This window comes from Salvelinus sp. IW2-2015, linkage group LG4q.1:29 (genome assembly GCF_002910315.2).
Source record: "Salvelinus sp. IW2-2015 linkage group LG4q.1:29, ASM291031v2, whole genome shotgun sequence".
Lineage (NCBI taxonomy): Eukaryota > Metazoa > Chordata > Actinopteri > Salmoniformes > Salmonidae > Salvelinus > Salvelinus sp. IW2-2015.
In genome coordinates, this window is record NC_036842.1 from 17,036,730 (window position 1) to 17,056,287 (window position 19,558).

At 41.2% G+C, this 19,558-nt stretch overlaps 1 protein-coding gene across 3 annotated transcripts in view; it reads left to right on the plus strand.

Annotated features, from left to right (window-relative positions):
* Window positions 1–15,222, plus strand: part of LOC111961566 (arrestin domain-containing protein 1) — a 43,249-nt gene extending 28,027 nt beyond the window's left edge. For 2 of the 3 annotated variants that reach the window (XM_070442017.1, XM_070442020.1), the window contains exons 2-8: window positions 1,469–1,579; window positions 3,511–3,561; window positions 7,176–7,330; window positions 7,707–7,889; window positions 8,086–8,262; window positions 11,411–11,876; window positions 13,322–15,222. In XM_070442017.1, coding sequence (XP_070298118.1) covers window positions 1,469–1,579; window positions 3,511–3,561; window positions 7,176–7,330; window positions 7,707–7,889; window positions 8,086–8,262; window positions 11,411–11,876; window positions 13,322–13,395 — 1,217 coding nt within the window. In that variant the 3' untranslated portion in view covers window positions 13,396–15,222. Of the gene's footprint in view, window positions 1–1,468; window positions 1,580–3,510; window positions 3,562–7,175; window positions 7,331–7,706; window positions 7,890–8,085; window positions 8,263–11,410; window positions 11,877–12,057; window positions 13,214–13,321 lie in introns of those variants that run through there. The other variant, XM_023983941.2, reaches the window with a different exon arrangement.
* Window positions 15,223–19,558: the final 4,336 nt, after the last annotated feature.

Consider the following 19,558-nt stretch of genomic DNA (forward strand, 5'->3'; position numbering starts at 1 on the left):
GATAGATAGATAGATAGATAGATAGATAGATAGATAGATAGATAGATAGATAGATAGATAGATAGATAGATAGATAGATAGATAGATAGATAGATCGATAGATAGATAGATGTAGATGCTGTAGTTGTGTTTGGTGAATTGGGCTTCAGACAATCTCCCAGGCTTACCCAACTTGTTACATAATCGTCTCAACACTCAAACATGGCTGAACACAGCAGGCTGATGATGGGTTTAACAGTAGTTAAACAATACATTTTGTTTTCCAGGATGTTTTTTTCTAACCATCATTGAACACATAATGGCGGCCATTCGACACCGGTTTCACATGAATATTGGCAGCACTGATACTGTTTCTCCTCTTTCCTCCATCCTCTCCATCTGTTGATAACTACACAACACAATCAAGTGTCTGTTTTCTAAGATTATTTATGACCAAGAGAGAATAGAGCCCCTTTGCCCAACTGCAGCAGCCGCCACTAATGACCAAAGTAAGGCATCATGCTTTGTGAGGGTCTGTGGTGTGCCTCGGGTAAGGTCATTATGATGCTAATAAGTCTGCGGCATTCGCTGTTTTTCTCTCCAACGGTATGGAACTCAACACAAAGGCCTTTAAACCACACAGACCCTCTCCATACATCACCCCACTGGGCACAGACATCAATTCAACGTCTATTTCACATTGGTTCTATGTCATTTCAATGAAATTACATGGGAACAACGTTGATTTAACCAGTGTGTGCCCAGTGGGACGTCATATGTTTTGTGACCGCTGTGTGCAGTCTGATCAAACTAACCCTCTGGTTCATTCTCAATGAAGGAGATAGGAGCTTATCACAGGACATCAGATTAGTAGTGGCTGCATGTATGCTGCATCATGAAACATGATCTAATCTCCTGGTACATATCTAGGTTGACCTTTACTTACATAATGATAATATTACCCAGAAAACATCTGATTCATCTGAAGTTTGACGTAGATGTAGAGTCTGCCTGTCCCGATGGGGCAAGGCTGGCTGGCTCGCCCCATCAAGGCTAGCTATTGGATTTGACTTGCATTAGCGTCTCAGCAACATAATCGATAGCCTCATCGAACAGGTGAGCGGCGAGGCTAATACAGTCTGTGATTCAAATAACTCTACAAACCCATCACTATTGAATGTTGAGTGCTGCTGTTTTTATACAACACAGTGAACACACCAGGACTAAGGGTATTCTCTCTAAAGGGAATACTCTCTGAACATTGGGCTTCTAGTCAACAGAAAAACATATTTATAGACACCATTCATTGAAATCTCTGGTATTCGGTGTTTGTAGCATCCATACCATTTATGGGCTCTGTTTTTTATACCAGCTCATTGCTTAGATAAAAAACCATAGCGAAAACTACCATTTTAGAGAGCTATGGATGATAGACTAAGTTAGTAAACTGTGTACGGTTGATTGACTCTTTTCTTTCTTTCCATTCCAGCCATTAAGGTGAACTGCCTGGGATCATGTGGGGTCTCCAACAAAATGAACGACATGTCATGGACACTGGAAGAGCAATACTTCAGCAGCACACTGTCTGTAGCTGACAAAGGTGAGGACTATGGAAGCCTTTTTGGGGCTACTGATTCAACATGTATAGAGTATAAGGTATAGAATGAGAATCTAAATAGAGGCTCTTCAGTGGCCGTGTTGCAGCTCTCTTCATCTCTGTTGATTATAAAATGTATGATAATGTAGCTTTCTCCCTCTCGATTGTGTTTTTGTCCTCAAGAGCGGTTTTGCATTTATATTGGTGATCACTCTAAGGGATAATTAACATTTTCCACAGCTCTTGTGACAAAACTAGTGTTCCTGCACTAAATGTTCTGTCTGCCCTCTCAGATGAGAAACATGGCTGTGCCTAACAATTACTGATCAAGAGAAGAGATGTGCTGTGCTCCACAGATCCCATCTGTTTAACTGTCTGGTGGTGCTCTGTCCTAGTACTGGTCAGGGAGTTCAGTATGTGATCTGTGGAGAACGTAATTTATGCTGGTTAGATTAACGTACCACCAATATGTTGCTTAATATTTAACTCCACCACCTCTCTCACCTATAGACCCAGTGTTTTTACCAGAGAGCAGTCTGTTCAACTCTGTTTTCTTTCTTCCTGTCTACATATATAGTATAATCCATAGTCTTTCCTTGTTATTTTTATATATTCTATATCCATACTGATTCATTAACCCATAACTTGTGTTGAAAGCACTTAGCTCCGACAACCCACTAAGCCGTCTGAACCGCACAATTACAGTCAAGAGAGCTGATTTAATCTTTTTGATGTTATTTAATAATACAATCGGGGAGGTAGAACTTCTAGGCAGAATTCCTTTGTCCAGTGTCTGTGTTCTTTTGCCCATTTTAATATTTTATTTCTATTGGCCAGTCTGAGATATTACTTTTTCTTTGCAACTCTGCCTAGAAGGCCAGCAACCCGGAGTCGCCTCTTCACTTTTGACGTTGAGACTGGTGTTTTGCGGGTACTATTTAATGAAGCTGCCAGTTGAGGACTTGTGAGGCGTCTATTTCTCAAACTAGACACTCTAATGTACTTGTCCTCTTGCTCAGTTGTGCACCAGGGCCTCCCACTCCTCTTTCTATTCTGGTTAGAGCCAGTTTGCCCTGTTCTGTGAAAGGAGTAGTACACAACATTGTACGAGATCTTCAGTTTCTTGGCAATTTCTCGGCATGGAATAGCATTCATTTCTCAGAACAAGAATAGACTGACGAGTTTCAGAAGAAAGGTCTTTGTTTCTGGACAAAAAATGTGTTTTTCTTTAAAAACAAGGACATTTCTATGTGACCCCAAACTTTTGAACGGAAGTACTGTACATATATATACAGTATCAGTCAAAAGTTTAGACACACCTACTCATTCAAGGGTTTTTCTTTATTTGTACTATTTTCTACATTGTAAGACATCAAAACTATGAAATAACACATATGGAATCATGTAGTAAGCAAAAAAGTGTATATATAAAAAATATATTTTAGATTTTAGATTCTTCAAAGTAGCCACCCTTTGCCTTGACAGCTATGCACACTCTTGGCATTCGCTCAACCAGCTTCACCTGGAATGCTTTTCCAACAGTTTTGAAGGAGTTCCCACATGTGCTGAGCACTTGTTGGCTGCTTTTGCTTCACTCTGCGGTCCAACTCATCCCAAACTATCTCAATTGGGTTGAGGTTAGGTGATTGTGGAGGCCAGGTCATTTGATGCAGCACTCCATCACTCTCCTTCTTGGTCAAATAGCCCTTACACAGCCTGGAGGTGTGTTTGGTGATTGTCTGTTGAAAAACAAATGATATTCCCACAAAGCGCAAGCAAGATGGGATGGCATTTCGCTGCAGAATGTAGTGGTAGCCATGCTGGTTGTGTACCTTGAAAACTTACACTGGCCACCACTTTATCTGTCTGTGTATGTCTGTCTGTCTAAATGTGATTTTGCTTGTCTGTCTGACCAAGTGATCTCTCTCTTACAGGTACCCTGGCAGCTGGCGAGCACAGCTTCCCTTTTCAATTTCTCATTCCAGGTATGTTTGGAATTAGTCTGGAAAACCTGTTGAATTGCATTCCACCATACTGAGGTCAATAAAAAAAAAATAACATCTTTACAGTATACCAGAACTGTTGTTAGTGACGTTGAAGGAAACTGGTAAAACAGCTGATAACGTGAAGTTTCTGAACAGGCACAGTGTTTGTTGCCTTTGTAGTATTGCCTAATGCCCTTGGCTCTTTGTCTAACAATGAAACAATTGGACTGAACATAATATATTATTGTGAATAGAGAAAGAACATTCAGTACAGTTTGTTCAGGTAAATAAAGAGATGCCTTTTCATATCACAGGTAGAGCACACTATTGACTCTAATGTCTCTGCCCTTGTGCTTTATGCACTTCACCTTAAAGGGGGGCTGAACTTCCTGATTTAGCCTCGGTTTCAATTCCCCTCATTAGGAAATGCGACTGAGAATGAGATTTGGGTTTTGGAGGTGTGCTTTGATGTGGGTGTCTTGTGTGTACGGTCAAACATGGGAAGTGTTTGTACGGTCACTGACAAAACAGTACACAGTTACAGTCACTCACCCTTCTCAATAACTTGAAACAGTTTAACCAGGTCTTGTCTGGAAGTAGCCTAGGCAAGCTAGCCAACTTCTTCCCCCAATTAGCTTCAGCCAGCCGGTGTGCGACTGTGGCAAAGTTGGTTTGACTTTGGATAGCCTATCTCTGGAGCTAGTTAGAGACCATCAATAAATTACACAATGTAAATGAGGCAATATTTTCATGTTGCCCAGTTTTTAGTTGTCTCATTAAATGCTTTAAATATTTGTATATGAATTTCTACAGTTTATAGGTGGTTTGAGTTTTTACTAATTACTTAGGTACCACCAGTAATTTACTGGTGGTACCTAACTAGCCCCCATAGGGATATCGAATGTCAAACCAAGTTGACCATGGGTATTATGATCGGTGCGCTCCGAATTGATGATTACTTGGGTGTTGCCAGCTGTAAGCATGTGGGCAGGATTGAAATCAACCCAACTCAAGAAAGACTTTTACGGTACCCTTCATTCCATGACATACATTTTTTTCCTAATTATCTCACAAATTGCCATTTTTGACGAGACTGACTTCATAACCAAATTCATCCTATATACACTTTGTCGTCAATTTTGACTCTAGAATGTTTTTGACTCATTGACACCACGTAGGCCATTTTCAAAAGGAGAAGTTGCTTATTATGTTAATGTATCACTATCTATCACTCCAGTGTTTAATTGCTATATCATAATTACCTCGCCTGTAACGTTCGTCGTCAGAATTTGACCAAAGCGCAGCGTTGAAAGTGTTCATGATTTAATGTTCACAAAAAACACTCAAACAAAAGGAGAAAATGAAAGCACACAGTTCTGTCAGGGGAAACAACCTAAACAGAAAACAACACCCCACAAAACTCAAATGGAAAATGACAACTTATATATGATCCCCAATCAGAGACAACGATAGACAGCTGCCTCTGATTGGGAACCACACACGGCAAAACAACAAAGAAATAGAAAACATAGATTTTCCCACCCGAGTCACACCCTGACCTAACCAAACATAGAGAATAAATAAGGATCTCTAAGGTCAGGGCGTGACATCGCCACTATGGCCTATTTATTGCCTTACCTCCCTTATCTTACCTCGTTTGCACACACTGTATATAGACTTTTTTCTACTGTATTATGTTTATACTGTATGTTTGTTTATTCCATGTGTAACTCTGTGTTGTTGCATGTGTCAAACTGCTTTGCTTTATCTTGACCAGGTCGCAGTTGTAAATGAGAACTTGTTCTCAACTAGCCTACCTGGTTAAGGTGAAATAAAGGTGAAATAAATTAATTAAAAAAATATAAAATTTGCTCTTTAATCGTAAATGCTTCAGTCAGCCAATATCTCCTGTCTAGGTGGGTGATATATGTCAAAGTCGGCCATGTAAGTCATCCCCGGCCAAGGACAATCACAAAGGTAGAGTTAACAAGTGCCAGTAGCCTAGAGAGCCATATTGTGTCCTCACAGACACACCCCTGTGTAATAACACATGACATTTAGAATGCTTCTTTTGACTGGACTGTGAACTCGAGTACATGCAGGTGTGATGTCACATGTCTGTCCATTAGGCTCCACTCTGTCTGCGCTCGGTGGGGTGAGGAGGGATGTCTATATATAGTCCTTTAGTTCTGTCAGTGTTTAATTGCGCCTTGTGGGCCCCCTGCCATCCCCCCGCTGTTCCTCCCACCCTCGTCTACAGAACAGGCAGAAGACATGATAATTCCAGAGCTGATGACGGGATCATCCAGGCAGGCTCACTGAGCCCCGTGACCCAGTGACAGTGCCCCCTGCTGGTTGTCAGGTCAGGGGCTGACAGGGGAGGCTTTAACATCTAGGCTCTAGAGCTCCTCCAAATAGGATGCTACATTAAAACTGCTGTTCATGCTGTGAGGATTGATGGATGTACTTAAACACTGACAAGTAAAGACTTAAAAACAGGAGCCCTTGGTTTTGTGGAGGAGGCTGGAGAAGAGATAATGGAAGAGCTTTTTGTCAGGCCCATAGACTCAGTCAGACAAGTGTCCCTGGTGCTGGGTTCCCTCTGGCCGCCTGTCTGTGTCTGTTCTGCCAAGCCTTTTACACCCAGCCTGCTGCTCCTCACTAATCCTTATTGACAGCAGGAAATTCCCCTGTGCAGCACCCACTACTGACATTATCATTTAAATGAGTAGGAGTGCAGAATTAGAATGGATAATACTGAGAAGTCCAGCGACTTGTTTATTTTGTGTACACCTTGAGAACTCTACCATATTGAATCAATCTATTTATTCCAATGATTTATAGGAATGTACAATAATGTGTTTGGTTAAAGGCCAATGGGTAAATCATAGCATGACAGTGGACACAACGCATTCTAATTTGAATGTATCAGCACCTGTCATGCTTTAAGGCATGAGCTGAAAACAAAAGATGGACATTTCTATTACACAGTATGACCTTTGTAAATGTATTCGGATTGAGGATATACTGTAGACGTATCTCTGTTTGTCCTGAACTTCATCCTGTAATTCTCCATTCCTTCTCTCCATCCAACCTCTCAGAATTGTTATTTTTGTCTTTCCCTTCTTCAGTTTCCTTTCCTCATTCCCTTCCCCTCCTCCTTTATCATCGGTCCTTTCTGGACTGTGTTAATAAACAGTGTCCTCCTCCTGTCCTCTTAGGAGGGGATTTGTACAGCTCAGACAGATGAGCACAGACACTTGGTGACAGCGCTGCTAGGAGCACTGAGTATCTGTCCCCCTGATCTGATCTATCTGCCTCCCACTGCTCAGACCAAGCACTGACTGGCATTTCTCTGATAAAGCACACACAGTGACCAGACATCATTTTAGACTGCCAGTCTGTTTTAGTCAGAATCTCATATCCTTGTTCATAGGATTCACCTGCAGACAGCACTGGCTTTATGAAATAAATGGTTAATGTCGATGCAGTTGCTGTAGCACTTGATGTCGTGAATTATTTATCTCCATGAGTACATTTTTGTATACAACCTTAAACTTTCTGTGGTCAATCTTGCACTGTTTAATAGCTGTATTTCTCTCTGCCCAACCAAGTGGCTGCCCCGACCTCCTTTGAAGGGCCCTTTGGTAAGATTGTTTACCGTGTGAGAGCCGTCATAGACACACCTCGCTTCTCCAAGGACTACAAGGCCCAGAGGCCCTTCTACCTACTTAACCTGCTCAACCTCAACCAAGTGCCCAACATTGAGGTAAAGACCAGTCAACACGGTCTCAACAATATAATTCAATTGTTTTGTATTGCGGTCATTTCAATGGAATTACCTAAAAAAATAACTAGATATAGTACTTGGCTAGAGACTGTCTACTGGAACAGTAGATCATGTCTGAAGAGGACAGTGGACTACTCGTAGAGTGCCCACTTATTTGATCATGCCTTATTTAGTTTGATAGTTATGAGATTTGATTTCAGCACAATGAGCGCAGCACAACCACTATCTTGTCTTTTATTAAAGATTACGAGAGGACTCCTCCTTAACCCCAGCTCTAATTTCTCTGTTTCTATGCTCTGTTCACCTGTCCGTTGGAACGGCTTGTTTTATCCTTCCTATGACTGCTTCTCCCCAGCAACCCAGTTATGCTGTGACCACTAAGAGGTTCAGCTACCTCCTGGTGAAGACGGGCACCCTCATGATGAAGGCTTGCAGTGACCAGAGGGGATACACACCAGGCCAGATCATCAGACTAGCCACTGAGATCCACAACAAGTCAGGCAAGGACACGGGCTGTGTGCTGGCCAGCCTCATACAGGTACCCAAGACCTCTTTAATGTCTCATGTGCTCTTGTTCCTTTACCTATTTTGTCCTACAAAACAGATAGTCTGACTGGTTTATGGGCAAATGCTGATATACCGTATATTGTGATGTGATGTGATGCTTTGCTCTGTATTGTCTGATCTGTATGTTGGTCTGATGGGCTTCACTCTGATGACTCTCTCCTGATCAGAAAGTGACTTATAAGACCAAACGGGCTGTGTTCGACCTGCGGACCATAGCAGAGGTAGAGGGGGCGGGAGTGAAGGCGGGGAAACACGCTGAGTGGCGGGAGCAAATCATCGTACCGCCCCTCCCCCAGTCTGGCCTGGCCGGCTGTAGCCTTATAGAGATCGATTACTTCATCCAGGTTAGTAACACCCTCAATGAAGTGCACTTGTTGGGATCCCCTCAATGAATAGTGTTGTTCACAAGTGGTGCTTCAGACTTGTAGCAGTTGTACAGTGTTTTTTCTATAGTTGTAGTTAAATAAAGTTGTAATATAAACCAGACACTGTTTCTCATACAGTATCATAGTGCTGTAATCCTCTCATTAACCCAATGCACCTGTGATGTAGTGTGCTGTAAGTCATTCATGCTCAGTCTCAGATGTCTCTTTAGTGAGTTCAGGGATTATAACTGTGGTAATCTCTTGCTCCTAACACAGTATGGCAAAGCTATTTTTGTCAGTACAGTCCTTAAAGGCCCAGTGCAGTCAAAAATTTGATTTATCTGTGTTTTATATTTATATATATTTATATATCTATGAGGTTGGAAAAGTACTGTGAAATTGGGTAAATGATATAGGGCTGACCCCATTTAGTCGACTGTTCGATTGTTTGGTCAATAGGCTGTTGGTCGACTGAGATTTCTTTAGTCGAGCAGTAGCAAAAAAACAAAAAACATGGTGTACAAGACACCTGTCTGAGTGGACTGATCCATTCTGGAGGCTGTGGGGATGGCCCAGTCCATCAGTCTTAAGACATGTGCTACTGAAATTGTATATGGTTATAATATGTAAGAACAATGGTGCAACAGAAATAAAGATTTTATTATTTTATAACACATGCGCTTTCTCACGTTGAATAGAGGTCGCAGTCCGCGGTTCTGAAACACATCAATATTGGTGTTGAAAACAATGCGGCGGAGGCAACAGCAGAGTTAGGAGATGAGAAAACAGCCCTTGTCTTAATTGTCTAAAAAAAGTGAGGAGAGAGGAAACACCAACTTAATTAGGTCTATAATCAATCGCCTAACCGTTAAATGTGCCTGGCTTTATAAATCATCCATATATATCTACAGAAATAAGACAGATCCTGCTTCTGTTGCCTGTTTAAGTGTTTGGTTGATAGCCTACCGATTCCGTGAGCACCAAGGCTCACGCAACAATTTAACAAATTGGGCTGTTTTTAATCTTTGCTATGCTCTAATAAATTTCCTTAGAACAGCCTCTCTGGTGTTATTTGTAATTTATTTAGTGTTGTTTACACTGTTCCAAATTGTCCGAAATTATTATTTATAATAATAACAACCCTCCTTTTCCCTTGAGCTCCTTATTATTATTATTATTATTATTATTATAATAAGTGTCACGGTCATCGTTGCATGAAGAAGTGGACCAAAGCGCAGCGTGGTAAGTGTTCATGATTTATTTTCAAAAAAACACTCGAACAAAATAACAAAGAGCAAAACGACAACGAACAGTTCTGTCAGGTGCAGAAACACAAAACAGAAAACAACTACCCACAAATACAGGTGGGAAAAGGCAACCTAAGTATGGTTCTCAATCAGAGACAACGATAGACAGCTGCCTCTGATTGAGAACCACACCCGGCCAAACACACAGAAATACAAATCATAGAAAAAGGAACATAGAATGCCCACCCAAATCACACCCTGACCAAACCAAAATAGAGACATAAAAAGCTCTCTACAGTCAGGGCGTGACAATAAGTAATGTCATTATCATTAGTAGGCTTAGTATAGTAGCCTTGTATAACCACCGTAGGCCTAAGAGCGCATCCTGTTTAGTCTTAATATCGTAACTTACTTAGGCCTATAATTCAATAGTTATATAGGCTACTGTATCAATTAATCATTCATTCGTTCATGTCATCACACAGCATACGAGTCATTCATGATGTGAAATGCAATCAAGCATTTTAGTTTTAAAATAAAATAAAGCGATAATTTGAATAATTAGCGTAAACAATAAATAGGCCTAAAACGTTCCATTTCAGAAATTGCATTCGCGAATGAATGCGACTGTTTTTAGTCTTTGCTGTAATAAAGGCTTTAGAAAAAAAAAAATAGAATTACAACAGACTCTCTGGTACGCTAATAATTTATTTAGTGTTGTTTACATTGTTACAAATGGTCAGAAAAATTATATTGTAAACTAACAGCGCCTGTTACATAGGCCTAATATGCACGCAGTGCTTGCTCCTTATCTTATTTTTCTTGATCTCCAGTATTTTCCACAACTAGTCAAATTTATTCCACACATCTTCCCCTTTACCTCCTGCGCAACCAGCAACCTGCTTCGAGTTTATTTGTCCTCTGCATCCATTATGCTGTCACGTGTTACAGTGTTCAGAGTTTGTTATAACCAATTTATTGATGTGATTATGATATGCTATAGGTCAGGTCCTATTGGTCACGTGCATTCGAAGCATACATGTGTCACGTAAAGAGCAATGAGGGATTTCGGTAACAGAACTTTTCAGTCAGAAATGGGTGTAATTATGTTGCAGCTTCAGCAACATGGACAGTGCGATACACACTGATGTTCTATGGTGCTCGCTGCAGCAGGGAAGAGAGAGAGAAAATGGATGCTAGTCACACAGTCACTGCTCTCTTTTTTTCTTTTTACACAGCGCAGCAAGTCTGAGCCAGATGGCACAATCAAATGAATTGCCGTCGGATTCCCTCTAGTCATTTGTGTCTCTTAATTATTTCATCAAACAGTTTGCTTAAAGCATTAGACAAGCTCAGTGTATATAGTTGATTTGATTAAAACACAGGATGTGTCTATATATGGAAAAATGCATGTTTAAACATGTCCAATCGATTGGTCGAAAGAACAGACAACTCTTGGTCGACCAAGATTTTGTTGTTGGGAACAGCCCAAAAATTATGACAATGCCCTTTTACTGTAAGAGCTGTTTGAAAAAACCACCAGAAATTTACCAGCCGGTAAATTAGTTAGTAGACCAATAAGAAAGAGCATCCCAAACCGCTCTGCCAATAACAGCTAGTTTTCAGTTTTCCCCTCCCCACTCAGACCACTCCCAGACAGTCCTAGCCAAATTCTTGCTTGAGAAATTACTCTTTACTAAGAAGCTATTTTTGTTTCTTTTTTACAATTTTAATTGAAAACAATCACAGTAAGGTACTTAATTGTTAACCATAAATGGTTTGATATTGAGATGAGAATAGCTGCATTGGTGTGTTAAAGGAGCATCTTGGAATGATAGGATATTTAAACACATTTACATTGTATCTTGTGACCGCTGCAGGTATCACTAAAGTCCCCCGAGACAGTTGTCACTTTACCCATCTACATCGGGAACATCGCTGTCAACTTGATCCCGTCACGACCTATGCCCTCAACTCCAGCCCCAACAACCATCAGCCCCAACCCCGGCCCAGAAGGGGTTACCCCGAGCGCGCCCCCGGCTGAGGAGGACTTGGAAGAGGTGTTGGGTGCAGGGGGTTCAGTCAGCGAGGAGATCCCCACAAAGAGTCACTCCCAGCAGGACCAATCCGGCCAGCCCCCCACCATGTCCCCCAGTGCATTCAGCTACGCTCCCGGTGCAGCTTTCCCACCCAGCCAGCGATGTGCCAATGACACCTCGGCGCCTCTGTTCTGTGTGTCTACTGGGGCCACCATCCCCTTCTTCACAGAAGGAAACGCCACCCCAGTACCCACGTCCTGTCCTCTCATACTCCCCCCTGAGTACAGCACCTGGGACTACCCACATGGTGAGTTACCCCTGCCTAATACAGCACTATTACATAGTTAGTCACCACTTGCTGCTCCTACACACAGTTTAACCTGTCTGGAGTTGATTCTGTAAATCACTTCTGTGTCATTATGATGATAAATGAACAATGGCCTACTATTAGTCGGTCTGTTTCTCTGGTTTGTATGTGGATCTTACAGAACCCCCTCCCACCTATGAGGAGAGCTGCAGCAGCAACAACTCCAGCTTCAACAACAGCAGGCCGTAGAGGAGAGGGGACTGAGCATAATGCAGCTCAAAACTGCAATTACCCTCCCTACAGGACAAATAGGGTACTGCAGCCCTAGCTCCAAGGGGACAGAAGACGCTAACCTCCTAAATGTTACACTTAAACAGGGCTCTCCAACCCTGTTCCTGGAGCTACCCTCCTGTAGGTTTTCACTCCTACCCTGTTCCTGGAGCTACCCTCCTGTAGGTTTTCACTCCGACCCTGTTCCTGGAGCTACCCTCCTGTAGTTTTTCACTCCGACCCTGTTCCTGGAGCTATCCTCCTGTAGGTTTTCACTCCGACGCCAGTTGTAACAGACCTGATTCAGCTTATCAACCAGCTAATTATTAGAATCAGGTGCGCTAAAATAGGGTTGGAGTGAAAACCTACAGGACTGTAGCTCTCCAGGAACAGGGTTGGAGAGCCCTGCTCTAAATATGTTTAAAAAAGGGATCATATCTGTTGTTTTTTATGTGTGTGTCTTATGATGGTTTATACCCTTTTTCTCCATGACTAAAATGTCCTGCTATTATATAGATGGCATGAGAGAGAACATGAACTGTGTCTAATATTAGCACTTCAGAGTAAACATATAGTGGGTATGATATTCTATGATTAGAGCCTATTGGAGGCTAAACATTTTTGCATTTGAGAATATTCTTGCATCTATGATGCCTTGAAATTGTTGTAGGCCTGCTACTGTCTCTCCTTCATCCTTCAGACACAAACAAAAGCTGGCCTTTGTTGTAGTTTCTTTCCAAATGTGCACACTACTGTAATTGCGATCCATCACTGTCCACTTCCACCACAGTGGCTCCGTCTTTTGATGGGTGGAGTCGGGCTGGCCTAGCTGGACATCAGGACCTGAGCATGCCTACCCCCTGGTGGCCATCAACGGAAGAGAATGTTGCCCATTGGGAAGCTTCTGACCTTCACTAAGGACACTATTTAATCTGTAAAGCGCTGCAGATTCCACGATAGAAATGTAGAGGTCAATTCCCATTGAGCCGACATATGCAGCGTTTAGACATATGCAGCGTTTAGACATATGCAGCGTTTAGACATATGCAGCGTTTAGACATATGCAGCGTTTAGACATATGCANTCAAAACGGTGTTAGTATGATGATCAATGATTAGTGAACAATGGCCTACTATATAGTGTGACTTTCTCTGGTTTGTCTGTGTATCTTACAGAACCCCCTCCCACATATGAGGAGAGCTGCAGCAGTAACAACTCCAGCTTCAACAACAGCAGACCGCAGGAGTGAGGACTGAGCATAATGCAGCTCACAACCACAATTACACTCCCTAAAGGACCAATAGGATACTGCAACCCTTTCTCCAAGTGCACAGAACATGCTCTCCTCCTAAATATTACTTAAAGGACCTGCTGTTATATAGATGGAATGAGAGCGCAAAGTCCCTGTGCATAACAGGAGGACTTCAGAGACTTCTAGAAGGTAGGATATTCCATAATTGGAGGCTATTGGAGACTAAACGTAGTGGGTAATACAAATTGTGAATATTCTTGCATTGTTGACTTGAAATTGTTGTAGGCCTGCTACTATATCTCCTTTTCCATCCTTCAAACACAACCAAAATCTGGCCTTTATTGTAGTTTCCTTCCAAATGTGCACACTACTGTAATTCCGATCCACTTCCACCGCAGTGGCTCCCTCTTTTGATGAGTGGAGTAGGGGTGGCCTAGCTGGACATGAGGTCCTTAGCATGTCTACCCCCTGGTGGCCATTAACGGAAGAGAATGGAGCCTATTGGAAAAGCTTCAGACCTTCACTAAAGTATTGGAGTTCAATGATGCCTGCTGACGAAGAACATACTCCATCAACCTGTGATCTACTGACAAGGGACTTCTGGAATTTGCATCTTATCTTGTCACACCTCATCATCCTGAAACAGACAAGCGGGACATTGTACTCTTGGGTATGCAGGGGAACTGACGTAGCAAGGGTTGATATGCATTTATGACATCTGATGCAAACACCAACTTTTCTTTCACCTTCTTTACCCTGAATTAATGGAGATGATCTGTTGATTTTCCCCATGTGGCCTTAACTCATTCTGTTCTACCTACATTACTATGTGCTGATGAAGACAGTTGTCTTCAGGGTTGCTGTTGCTTTTGAAATGGCAGTCAATGCTGATCAAATGTGTTGGTGTGACAACCAACAGTGTTAAATGTTCAAGCACAAGACAGCACTTTTTGACAGTTTGAAAACTGCAAGTATATGTTTTTGTGTGTGAATGTGTATATAGTGTACCAGTTTGTGTGTGGCTGATCGCCCCTCCTGTCTTTGATAGTTGATAGCGTTGGACATCTCAATTTGAAAGCCAAACATCAGGCAATATCATCCACTCTGTTTGTATGACTGTTTGTTTTGTATGTCTGTCTTGTTTCTGTCTCAATTACAGCATCCTTTTTTATTTATAAGCCAATCTCATTGTGGCTTATGTATTCACAGAGTTGCATGAAACAACCTTTAGCAACTGCTGTGGGAATACATGTACCGTCATCCCTCCTCAAATGGTAGCCTATGTAGTACAGTCAGCCTTTAATACCAGAAAATAGATTGCAGATGATATTGGGAATTGATCTGTGGTTCAGACCACTGCTCTATACTCATTTTTTATTTGTATTTTACCTTTATTTAACTAGGCAAGTCAGTTAAGAACAAATTCTTATTTTTAATAAGGTATCAGCTCTGAAAGAACCATAGAAATTACACCTGTATTTACCATGTGCTATTCCGTTATCTCCAAGATTGCTACGGCAGCTTGGTTCTCGAGTCATTTCAGGCTGCCTTTATCAATCCTGCCCCATTGTTTGTATTTCTCTTCACGAAAGTACAATAGCTTTATAAACTCCGACATGTTTTTCATTGTACATTCTTTTCCCCTCACAAATGGGTGTGTGGTTTTGTATTTTTCTATTTGTAAACAATTTTCTGGTGCATATGGTAGCCATTTGAGAGAGAAAAAATATCCTGAAAAATAGTAGCATCCTGGTTAATCAATGTAATATTTCAACTTGTTGTAAATCCAAATTGTACAGTGTACCAATAAAATTATCTGCCATATCATTTGTACTGGTTTTGTAAAGGAAAGTGGTTTGTTGGGCCCTATATTTAAGAAACCTGTCCCGAAGTACATAGATAGTTAGGTTATGAAGCTATAAAAGTGGTTGGCTAAGGAGAATAAAAAGGTGACCTCAGGTGCCGTCAAAATAAATGGGTTTATCAACCATGTGCGCTCTGCCAGGGATTTTTTTCCATCCTTTATGCCTCATGCTACAGAAACAGGAGACAGGCTCTTGGTCCTATGAGCCATTCCGGCTTGTGCAAGGCTACTTACTCACATGTCTTGGTGTGACTATTATATACTATACTTTAGCTGCCTTCCTTATAATGCTTTGACAATGGAATGATAGCCAAGACAATGTCCAGTAGCCAAGATAATGGGCGCAACAGGGGAGAGCGTGAGAGGAGCAAGGAGGAACCAGCCTGATCGTCTCAGGGCTCACCACTTCACTGTTTACTGCAGCTCCGCTCTTCCTCTGTTGCCATAGAAACTGCTTAGCCCGACTCCATCATCCTCCCTGTGTTACACAAAGACATGGACCACAGAGCTTATGTCTGTTTGCATACATGCCTTCGGATGGAGGGACTATAATCTGCAAGGGCAACATAATATCACAATTTCCCATAATCTGTGCTCTATCACTGCATAATACTCTATGCTGGAATGAGTATCCCATGCTGAGTTTGTTCAGGTGTCATGATACAAAAGCTACACTGTTGGATCTTTTCTAAGGGAAGAAAATATTAGGGCCAACTTCTATACTCTGTATTGCTTTGTCCTGAGTGCCACCATCTGCTGTGATGACACCGACCAGGTGTGTGGACTATAGGCCTTTATCATTATCAGGGGATAGCCAGCATGAGGGTTTGCACTCAGGCCAAAATGGAAGGCTGCCGGTGCGTAGGAGACACACCTGCTGCGTAATAGATGCAACAAGTGCAAACAATTTATGAGATACAGTTGAATCTATATATCATTATTAACCACAGGAGGGAGATAGAGAGCCAATAGTGGTGCATTAAAGCGTTTCTCTTGTTTACTGCTAAACTGTTCACCACTTTAATTCACAACATAATCATTTAATTGTATTTAAAAATAAATGTACATCAGTTTGTTAAACAATCAGAAATGACTGAAACAGGCTTTAAAAACGTGTTTACTTGGTTTTTAACATTGTGCAATAACTATAATGTTTAGGCCTACAACAAATATATTTGTAGATGTGTTTAAAATATTTTTGCATTAATGTAGTTTATTAAATCCAAAATTATTGTGCAACAGGCTTTAAAAATATATATTATTTAGTGTCAAGCTCTCCCTCAAATCGGCAGACCTGAAAAGATGAGAGTTGGAGCCAACATTTCTGTCAATAAGGCCCAAAATGATACCAGTCCTCCTCAGGCTGAGGCTGTGAAAGAAGGCAAGGGGAGGTTCAAATTCCTCCCTAGAAAGTTAAGGATTAACCTCAAGGTACACCATCAATGTTTCTATTTTCAAGCTAGAATCCTTAGTTGTTACATCATTTATTTATTTTTTTACTTATGAATATGTTTATAAATTCCTCATGAGCTTAGTTCGACTGCCGTACCCAATCGGAACCCAAAATATAAACTTGTTTTAATCCAATGTTGGTAAACCATGCAGATCAGCTTGTCTAGTTGTCCGGTCCTCTGAGGCAGAGCAGCTTGTCTAGTTGTCCGGTCCTCTGAGGCAGATCAGCTTGTCTAGTTGTCCGGTCTTCTGAGGCAGATCAGCTTGTCTAGTTGTCCGGTCTTCTGAGGCAGATCAGCTTGTCTAGTTGTCCAGTCCTCTGAGGCAGATCAGCTTGTCTAGTTGTCCAGTCCTCCGAGGCAGATCAGCTTGTCTAGTTGTCCGGTCCTCTGAGGCAGATCAGCTTGTCTAGTTGTCCAGTCCTCTGAGGCAGATCAGCTTGTCTAGTTGTCCGGTCCTCTGAGGCAGATCAGGACCAGGGTCCCATGAGGATGAAAATGTGCAAAATACAGATAAGCGTTGATGTTTCATGTGTTAGGTTCTTATTTTTCAGAGTAAATAACTCACGGACCCTAGAGAAGCTTTAGCCAAGTTTAATTCTGCCCAAAGGTTCTGTACAGCTGTAATTCAGACAGCAAAACATTTCTCACCATCAAAGTTACAGTGGGGAGAACAAGTATTTGATACACTGCCGATTTTGCAGGTTTTCCTACTTACAAAGCATGTAGAGGTCTGTAATTTTTATCATAGGTAACTTCAACTATGAGAGACGGATCTAAAACTAAATGAGAAATCACATTGTTATGATTTTTAAGTAATTAATTTGCATTTTATTGCATGACATAAGTATTTGATACTCAGAAGCAGAACTTTAATATTTTGGTACAGAAACCTTTGTTTGGCAATTACGAGAGCATACGTTTCCTGTAGTTCTTTGATCTAGGTTTTGCACACACTGAGGCAGGGATTTTTGGGCCACCCCTCCAGATCTTCTTCCAGATCTTCGGTTTTGGGCTGTCGTGGGCATACGGAGTTTCAGCTCCTCCAACAGATTCTTATTGGGTTAAGGTTGGAGACTGGTATGGCATCAGGACTTGAGATGCTCTTACGGAGGCCACTCATTAGTTCCATGGCTTGTGTGCTTCAGTGTCGATGTCATGACTGGAAACCCAGCACGACCATCTTCAAAGTGCTTTACTGAGGGAAGGAGGTTGTTGGCCAAGATACTCTGTCGATATGGCCGCACATCTCCCATCAATAAGGGCTAGTCAGTCTGTCCTTTGCAGAAGCATCCCCAAGAGAATGATGTTTCACCTCATGTTCAGCGGTTGGGAATGGTGTTTTGGGTTGTACTCATACTTCTTCTTCTCCAAACAACGGCGAGTGGAGTTATGACAAAAAGTTTATTTTTGTCTCATAGACACATTGACCTTCTCCCTTCTCCTCTGGATCATCCAGTGGTCCTTGGCAAACTTCCGACGGCTGGACATCACTGGCTTAGGCAGGGGGACTTGCGTGCGTGCAGGATTTTTAAATCATAGGGAGTGTGTTACTAATAATGGTTTTCTTTGGAGACTGTGGTCACTCTCTCTTTCTCTTTTCTTCTTTCTTTCTCTCTTTCTTTTCTCTCTTTTGTCTCTTCTTTCTCTGCTCTTTTTATTCTCTTCTTTTTCTTCTTCTTTCTCCTTTTTCTCTCTACTCTTTTTTCTTGCTCTTTCGTTCTTTTTTTTTCTTCTTTTCTTCTTTTCTCTTCTTTCTTTTTCTCTTCTCTTCTCTTTTCTTGCTTTCTGTCTCTGTGTCTCGTTCTCTTTTGCTTCTTTTTCTTTCTCTTTGCTGCTCTCTTCTCTCTTCTCCTTGCTTCTTTTTCTTTTGTTTCTCTCTTTTTTTTCTCTTCTCTCTCTCTCTTTCTCTCTCTTTCTTTCTTTTTTTCTTCTCTCTTCTTTCTTTCTTCTATTTAGTGTTCTTTTTCTCTCTCTTCTCTCTTTGCTCTGCTTACTTTTCTTTTCTTCTCTTTTTTTCTCTCTCCTTCTCTTTTTTTTTCTGTCTCTTCTCTTTTCTTTCTCTTTTCTCTTTCCTCTTTCTTCTCTTCTCTCTCTCTTCTTCTCTTTCTCTTTATCTCTTTTCTCTCTCTTCTTTTTTTTCTTCTCTCTGCTCTTTCTTTTTCTCTCTCTTTTTCTCTTTTCTTTTTCTTGTTTCTCTCTCTTTTCTGCTGCTCTTCTTTCTTCTTTTTCTCTCTTCTTTCTCTTCTGCTTTCTTTCTCTCTCTTTCTCTTCTTCTCCTTCTCTGTCTCTCTCTTCTCTTTCTCTTCTTTCTCTCTTCTTTCTCTTTCTCTCTCTCTCTCTTCTCTTTTTTACTCTCTTCTTTCTCTTTCTTCACGTATTTCTTTTTCTTTCTCTTCTTCTTCTTCTTTCTGCTTCTCTCTTTTTGTTTCTGTCTCTTTCTGTCTTCTCTCTTTCTTCTTTAAGCTCTCTTCTTCTTACTTCTCTTCTCTTCTTCTTTTTCTGGTTTCTTCTTCTTCTTTCTCTCTCTTTCTCTCTTCTCTCTCTCTTTCTTTTTGTTCTTTTTTCTTTTCTTTCTTCTTCTTCTCTTTTCTTTTTTCTCTCTTCTTTTTTTGCTTCTCTTCTCTCTTCTCTTGTTCCTCTGCTTTTATTTTTTGTACTTCTCTCTCCCTTTTTCTGTTTTTTTTCTTTTCTTTTTTTTCTCTTCTTTCTCTATCTGCTTTTTTCTTTTTTTTTCTGTCTTTTCTTTTCTTCTTCATTGTTTTCTTCTTTTCTTTCTTCTTTTTTTCTTCTCTTCTTCTGTTTCTTCTCTTCTTTCTTCTCTTTTCTCTCTCTCTCTCCTCTC